This window comes from Poecilia latipinna, unplaced genomic scaffold, assembly GCF_001443285.1.
Source record: "Poecilia latipinna isolate Pla-1442-1.1 unplaced genomic scaffold, P_latipinna-1.0 Scaffold997, whole genome shotgun sequence".
Taxonomy (NCBI): domain Eukaryota; kingdom Metazoa; phylum Chordata; class Actinopteri; order Cyprinodontiformes; family Poeciliidae; genus Poecilia; species Poecilia latipinna.
In genome coordinates, this window is record NW_015113613.1 from 84790 (window position 1) to 92701 (window position 7912).

The window sequence follows — 7912 nt, forward strand, 5'->3', positions numbered from 1 at the left end:
CGTCAGAGTGATTTCTGAATCCCAGCTGAAAGTTGAACTCTGCACTTTCATCTGGTGATGCTGTAAGTGGTGATCACTCACTCTGTCCTTTAGAAAACTTTCTGAGGAATCAGGTGTTGGACTTCTCCTCCCTCGGCTTTGTGGGGTATTAAAAGGAGGACGAAGCATCCTTCTGCTCTGCAGAGACTCTCAGTGGAAGGAAAACCTCATCTCTTAAAATCCTTTTGATTCTTTCTGCCGTTTGTTCTTCTCAACAAAACCCGCTGGTTCCTACTGGGACTGATGGTTTGTTCTTTTCTCTCCTTATTTCTTGCTTCTAATGAGCAGCAGCTGAAGTCAGTTCAGCTGACCCGAAGGCCTTCAGATCAAAGAGATGAGCTTCAGCAGGTGAACATGGAGGTTCGATGTTGGGATCCCATTCGTTGTGTTGGAGTCGGTAGAAATGTGTTCCTGTTTCAGGACAGTTTCTATAAAACTGATAGGAAGAAACTCATCAAGAGCAACTTTTGTCTCAGTTTGCTCCGTCCTTCTGGATCAGCGGTGGCGGTCTGAAGTGCCGTCAGAGTTCCTGTGCTGCCCTCCAGAGCGTCCTCCACCCGTCACTCCGGATCTGGGACAGATGGGTCCTCTGGTGGCCGTCCCCATCCTGGCCGGCCTGAACGGCGTCCTGGGCATGTGGGCCGTGTGAGTCTCCTTCTTCCTCATTCATCACCTGCTGGCCTCCAGTCAGAAGCTTCATACATAAAGACACTAAACAATTAGATGTTTCTGTTGATGTGAAGTTAGAAAATTTGAATTAGTTTCTATACAAATATAATAAGATCTCCCTGTAAAGAGCCTCTGTCCTCTTCTGCTCTGCAGTGGGAGGTTTGACTGACAGACCAACTGGTCTGAACCTTTACAGTTAACAATATTCACCCCCTGTTGCAACTCAGTGACTTTCTTGCTACATTTAGCAACATTTCAGACAAAAAAACTTCATATCAGCCAAAACCAAAATCAGCAGCTCAGGCTTTTTAAAGATCGGTAACCAGGGATCGGCCAGAAAACTGCAGCCCTACACACACATTCATGACATTCTCTGATTAAATTCATTTCTCTTAAACGTAACTCCAATAGCTAAAAATGTAATTTATACCAGGTGAGTCTTTTTTCAACTTAGAAGTCGATGTAAAAATAGTTTGTTTTAGCCACAAAATGCTTCTGCTCAGCAGCAAACAGCAAATCCCAGCTACAGCCCAGAGCAGCTCATCCATGTAGCCTGACGTAGAAACATTTAGCTAGACACAATGTCTGACAGTGAGAAGTTTTAATTATTATCAAACCTTATCAAACTCGGCGTTTTGAAGCCAAAAATACCTCAGAAATATACAGAACCACCATGAGAATCAACTCATTTAAAGTTAAACTCAGTTTCACACAGAGAGCCTAGCATAAATGTCTGGCTGTTGAACTGGACCGGTCCAGGTCGCTATCAGGCTAATTTCTGTTAGCAGCTTTGCTAATCTTTACATCACCAAGGCTCATTAAAACAAACCTTTATCTGGGCTGTTTTCTGTTCTTCCTCCTTCTTCTCTCCCTCCCTGAAGGATAAGTCCTTTTCTGAGACATTGTTTTGCTAACTTAGCTTCTGACCGGAGCTTTGGACGTTTGGATGCTCATTGCAGCTCATTGCAGCCCTTAGTGGCCCTGGGGCCCTAAGCAGCTGCTTAGTTTGCTTATGCCTTGGGCCGGCGCTTGGTGCCACACAGCATCCTTCCACAGAGTCCAACCTTTGTCTCTTCTGTCCTCAGAATGTTTTTATAAAGTCTGGGGGATTCTCACTCCTGACTTGCTTTTCTCCTGACAGTGAACTTGGATGTGATAGATCACAGATCAGTTTTGTTTTAACAGGTTTAACTTGCAGGTTTGGATTTTTCTTCCTAATAATAAACACCTTAATTTAAAAACTGCATTCTGTCTCCTTGTGTCGTCTTTGGCTGATCGTTAAATTGGTTGGATGTTCTGAAACACTGAAGCCACAAACATGTAGATAACAGGAAATCAGGAAGGGTGTGAATACTTTTTCACACCACTGTGTTTCTGTTTGCTGTTCAGGTATCACTCTCCTTGCTTTGGTTGTTTTTCTCCTCTCCCTCAGTCTGCCTCTACCTGCTCCCTTCCCCAGCTGCATCCACTCCCCTGTCATTAGCTCTTTGTCGTTTCTGTCTCTCCCTCAGTATTTCAGCTCCTCTTCCTCTTTTGCTCTGCTGGATTCTCCGTTATCCATTCCTGAACCTTCCTTCAGGTTTTCATATGAATATCCTACTTCCTCTGTCACATTTCTGCCTCCTTCCTGCTGTGTTTGAGTCCTCAGCATTCAGATCAGTTACTGAAAGTCCAAAGTATTTTCAGGCATGCAGACAGTGGATGGAATCACATCTGTACCTGTGCTGGATTCATGTTGTGATGATGTCGTCCTTCAGGTTTGGAGTGGCCTGGTTGAGTGGGACCGTGACCCTGACAGAGCATTTTCCATACATCAGGTGTGTAGGAAACATTTCTGGATGAAACATCCTCCTCCTGGTGATTAATGATGATGTTTGCTCCTGTTGTCAGTACGTGTGGAGACCAACCTCCTGCTAGCTGCTGGTTCTCTCAAGTCTGCAACATCGGCTGTGTCCTTGGTAAGAATGCCTGCTTCATATTCATGATCCAGTTTACAGAGAAGAAATCCAGATCACCCAGTTCAGACCAGTGTGGTTCATTCATTGTGAGGAGCGTGTATGCGAGCATGATTGACAAAGTTAAGATCTTCTTCCTGGCTCTGATTGGTTGATTTGGACTGAGTGCTGTATGTCTGCAGTTGGCACTGGGAACACTTCAGGACCAGTTTTTAGGTTTCTTCTGCACTGTTCATTTGAAAAACGGAGATGTGACAGAAAACTAAACTGCAGCTCTGCTGAATCTAAAGGTTGTTCATCATCGGTTGTGATGAAATGCTCCGTCTCTCTGCAGCTCTGATATTCGAGACTCTGCGGTTCCGACGTCTGAAGGATTGTCCAAAGTGCTCCAGCCGTCTCAACATCGCCAGCTTCAGTTTGGGAATCATCTCCTCCGTGGGATTATCCATCACCGGAAACTTCCAGGTCCGGGTCTCCAGCTCAGCAGAACCTCTGAGGGTCCAGAGAACCTGCTGGTTCTGACTGAACTCTGCTTCCTGTGTCTGTTTGGGTTTCAGGTCTCATCCATCAAATCGGTTCATTACATCGGTGCGTTTCTGGGGTTTGCTGGTGGCCTGGCCTACCTCTGGATTCAGCTGTTGCTCATCAGCAACTGGATCCTGAAATATTGCGGATACGCTCTCTGCTCCGTCTGCACTGTTCTGCTCTGCTGCCGTATCCTTTCTGTCTGGAACCGCAGGAACCAGCAGGTGTTTGTTTGGTCCATGTTGTCCTTGACCCGTCTCTCCAGTGGTGGGCTTCCATCACGCACGTCGTTACCACGCTGCCGCCATCTGTGAGTGGACGCTGGCCACGCTGTTCTTCCTGCTCTACCCGCTGTTTGTGTTCGAGTTTGCAGACATTAAATGCAAACTCACCATAAAGTCCTTGGGTTGTGGACAGCACGGGTCCACCGAGCCTCAGTACCAACCAGGAGACTCAGATTCAGCAACGCCGCTCTGACGACCCGTCTCTGTTACCATGGAAACATTCCTGCTTCCTCCATCTCATAGGAACAAAACTAATTTACCTGAAAGTCTTTAACTGTGTTTATTCCTCTAATCATCAACAATAAGTCCTGAGAATTTGGTAGCATTTGCTCTTTATTTGCCAGAGATATGAGGGGGGAACCATATATTTTAGCCACCTGAAATAATCCGCTCCCCCTGCATAAAATGGGAACAAATTAATTTATTACCAGCAAGTCTTTAACTGTGTTTAATCTTCGTTTTATGAACAACAAGTTCTGTAAATATGGTAACATTTGCTCCTTATTTGCCAAAGTTATGAGGGGGGAACCATATATTTTAGCCACCTGAAATAAGCTATTCCCCCTCCATAACATGGGAGCTAATAATTTTTTCACAAACTTGTTTATTCCTCTCGTCCTATAGGTTTGGAGACATTGGCTTTTTATTTTCCAAAGTTATTATGGGGGAACCAAATATTTTTGCTGTCTGAAATAACCTATTCTTTGTATGGGGAACAGATTATTTCAGGTGACTATAATATTTGGTTCCCCCCTCATAACTCTGGCAAATATTCAGTAAATATTACCACATTTACAGGATTTGTTGTTCATGAAGAGAAGATTAAACACAGTGAAGGACTTGCAGGTAATTTTTTTCCCCATGTTATGGAGGGGGAACGGACTATTTCAAGTGGCTAAAATATATGGTTCCCCCTCATAACTTTGGCAAATAGTGAGCAAATTTTTTCAAACTTACATGATTTATTGTTAATGATGAAAGGAATAAACAAAGCTAAAGACTTGGTAGTAAATTAATTTGTCCCCATTTTATGGAGGCGGAACAGATTATTTCAGGTAGCTGAAATATCCATTCTCTCCTTCCCCCATAACTTTGGGAAATAAAGAGCAACTGTTTCCAAATTCTCAAATTAAGATTATTCCAAGATTAATAAATTACTGGATTAAGAAATTTCCTTAATCCAGTAATCTGTCATATTTTACATTAGGACGGGATTTTCCAGAAAGTCGACACTCTCATTTTTTCAGGAAGTCTTGTTTTTTGGTGCCCTGCTATCAGCCAGTTCCATCCTCTTATATCAGAAAAGAAAAATGATAAATACACACGTGTTGGAAAACTGTGTTTGGTGACTGACTTTTATTTGGAAGAATTAAGTGTGAAAAGTAGGGAAAAGACAGATTCATTTAGTGTTTAAAATAACACAAAACAGTGTAAGAAAACACAAGACTTCGTTTATTTATTTATTTTACAATTTTGCTAGCTGCCGATTAAACTGAAAGTTATAACCTTGACATGATTATATGAGATGTTTTACCGAGAAATCCATCAGGTTTGGTCAGATCCGCCTCTCTGGCTGCAGTGCGCGCTCCCGACATAGGCGGGCAGAGTTTCACAAAGTGTTGTGGAGAAATGTCCAGGGTCCAGATTAGGTCCTTCGTTGGGTTCCACTCCGGCTCTCGCACTGCGCTCTCCTTTCTGTCATGTGGGAAATTATCCAGATTCGTCTCAATTTTTATTTTTTATCACAGCCGATAGTGACACCGTGTGGCATTATGTAAAATGACACCAGTCAAACCAATATGATCAACAACTACTGGGGTAAATTAGCCTTCCTGTGTTTACTCTGTAGACTCCGGTACAGAATGGACCTGATGACGTCATCAACCCATCGGTGAAAAAATAGCGACTTCCATGGGTGACAAATGTAACAAAAGATGTATATTTCTGAAGTAATTATGAGTTTAAGAGTATCACAAACAGCATTTTTTTAGTTAAATTAAAACATATTTAGGCCAACATGTTCTACTAGTCCTGGATCCTTTCAAGAAATAATCAGCAGGATGGAAAATCACATTTAGTTTATCAGGAACGTTCTGATGTAGAGGAATGACCCGAAGGTCCGAATACAGAACATAGTAATGAGAAACAACTTGTGGCTGAGCTCTGGTAAACCTGCCTTTCAAAATAAAAGTAAGAACATCAATAAAGAATGAAAACAGTAATAAATGATTAACATTTTAAATTCAGATTAAATCGTTGAATTTATAATGAGTTCAAAAGTCAAACTATATGAGCAGGAAACAGAAAAGTCTGAAGTTGATGAAGTCGGTCATCTGATCACAGCGGCTCGTCCTTCATCCCTGAAACGAGAACAAGCCTCCAGTCAGAGATTTACACCCCAGCTGTGGACAGGAAGTTCTGGACACAGCTTCCTGTCCACAGCTTCCTGTCCACAGCTTCCTGTCCACAGCTTCCTGTCCACAGCTTCCTGTCCAGGACCGTCTGAGTTGATCTTCTGCGCTGGACTTCCTGATTTGCAGCCTGAGCAGCGCAGAGTGAATGCTCTGCAGGAGGCCAGCCAAAAGATTCAATATTTCAGAATATTCATTGACATGTAGGTAGAATGTGGCACTGATGTTCTCTGGCTTTGGAGAACTTAATTAACATCAAATAATTAGCAGAAGCTAATGTTAACCACTGCAAGGAGCTGGAGACCTGTCCAGGGCATTTGTCAGCACCTGACCAATCAGCGTTGCAAGTACATGTACTCTGACAATTTTGACAGTATCTGTCATAGAAAACATGCTGTAGTCAGAGACATTTTGAGGAAAATTATAATCACGGTCAAAGTTGTCAGTGGGGAACATGCAAACAGCGCTAAGCCCTTCCTCCTGACTGTGATTGGTTGTGTTTGGTTCATTTCTTCAGAGATCCATCTGTTCATGGATTATCTGGTTGAGATTAAACTGCAGCAGGAAAAAAAACAACAATTTTTTCACAAAGTTACAAACTGCAGCTTTAACTGAGAAACACATTTATGGTTTGGTTCTGTTCCTCAACATCTAACCTCAATCTTTCAACGAGGATCAACCAGTCAGGATCAATGTGATTGGTTGGTGTGAAGCAGGCCGTGTTGCCATGACACTGATTGGCTGTTTCAGTCTGTAGACGATGATGTCAGAGCTCTGCTTACCTGTCTTGAAGATGATGTCATCAACGGACCGGACCAGGTGGATGGCTCCGATGGCCGACGCTTCGCCTCTGGAGTTGGCAGCATGACACTCGTACGATCCTTCTTCTTCTTCAGTCAGCGGGGAGATCTGAGGGGAGAGCCACAGATCTGATTGGTCCAGTAGGGCGATGACATCACCAGAGGAACACCAGGGGTCCACCTGCCGTTGACCCTATGGGTCAACCTGAGGTTACTGACCAGAACCCAGCCCGTCACTTGGTGCTTCTCTGGTCCGCCTCGGGTCTGGACAGCCAGGTTGTCCCGATCGCCAGGTAGAAGCTCCGCCCTCTTTCTGCCGCCAAGCACCTGGGAATCATCATCACCATCATCATCACCGTCATCATCACCGTCATCATCATCACCATCATCATCACCATCATCATCACCGTCACCGTCATCGTCATCATCACCATCATCATCACCATCACCATCATCGTCATCGTCATCACCGTCATCATCACCATCACCATCATCGTCATCATCATCACCATCATCATCGTCATCATCATCACCATCATCATCACCGTCATCATCACCATCATCATCACCGTCATCGTCATCATCACCATCACCATCATCGTCATCATCGTCACCATCGTCATCGTCATCACCATCATCATCATCATCATCACCACCACCATCATCATCACCATCATCACCATCATCGTCATCATCACCCTCATCATCATCACCATCCTCGTCATCAGTCCAGACAGGTCAGCGTGAAGCGGCTCACCTTCTTCCATGTGAGGACAGGTGTGGGCACCCCCACCGCCTCGCAGCTCAGGAACACCTAGGAGCCGCTGAGGTTGAACACCTGGCCTGGAGGCGTCACTATAGAGGGAGCTGCAGACAGAGATGGGGTTAGTACAGAACCTGAACAGAACCCAACCAGAACCGACCCATCTTGCCGGACCAGTGACCCGGCAGGAATGTTCTGAGCGCCTCAGTGAGCCGCTAATGTGGTTCGGAATAAAAGAGGTTATCAGAGAGAAGCCAAGCCAGACGGAGGTACAGTCGGCCCAGACCCACCGGACTGGACCGGACCGGAGCTGAGGGCTGGAATGAACAGGTGGATTGGAGAAACATCTGGATGAACAGGATGGCTTCTTACAGTTTTGGATTTTTTTTTTTTTTTTTTTTTTTTTTTTTTTTTTCCTTTTTAAAATTTTTTTTTAATTTTTTTTTTTTTTTTTTTTTCTTTTTTT

General features: G+C 44.1%; 2 protein-coding genes across 2 annotated transcripts in view; one reads left to right on the forward strand and one right to left on the reverse strand.

Moving 5' to 3' along the window:
* The first annotated feature begins 427 nt into the window (after window positions 1-427).
* tmem150b (transmembrane protein 150B) lies at window positions 428-5536 on the forward strand. The gene is made up of 6 exons (XM_015050517.1): window positions 428-684; window positions 2466-2525; window positions 2599-2666; window positions 2998-3128; window positions 3221-3377; window positions 3454-5536. The coding sequence occupies exons 1-6, from the start codon at window positions 443-445 to the stop codon at window positions 3663-3665; spliced, it is 870 nt and encodes a 289-aa protein (XP_014906003.1). The 5' UTR covers window positions 428-442; the 3' UTR covers window positions 3666-5536.
* Window positions 5537-5694: 158 nt separating this feature from the next.
* igfbp7 (insulin-like growth factor binding protein 7) overlaps window positions 5695-7912 on the reverse strand; it is a 6390-nt gene continuing 4172 nt past the window's right edge. The window contains 4 exon segments of the mRNA XM_015050510.1: window positions 5695-5832; window positions 6666-6792; window positions 6903-7010; window positions 7441-7550. Of these exon segments, the coding sequence (XP_014905996.1) occupies window positions 5810-5832; window positions 6666-6792; window positions 6903-7010; window positions 7441-7550 (368 nt within the window). The 3' untranslated portion in view covers window positions 5695-5809.

What these genes read in the sequence shown, in the direction of transcription:
- tmem150b (XM_015050517.1), top strand. Translation starts at nt 443, where the DNA reads ATGTGTTCCTGTTTCAGGACAGTTTCTATAAAACTGATAGGAAGAAAC. An exon ending in GTCCTGGGCATGTGGGCCGT is followed by an intron (nt 685 to 2,465) that starts GTGAGTCTCCTT and finishes GTCGTCCTTCAG; the next exon opens with GTTTGGAGTGGCCTGGTTGA. An exon ending in CAACATCGGCTGTGTCCTTG is followed by an intron (nt 2,667 to 2,997) that starts GTAAGAATGCCT and finishes GTCTCTCTGCAG; the next exon opens with CTCTGATATTCGAGACTCTG.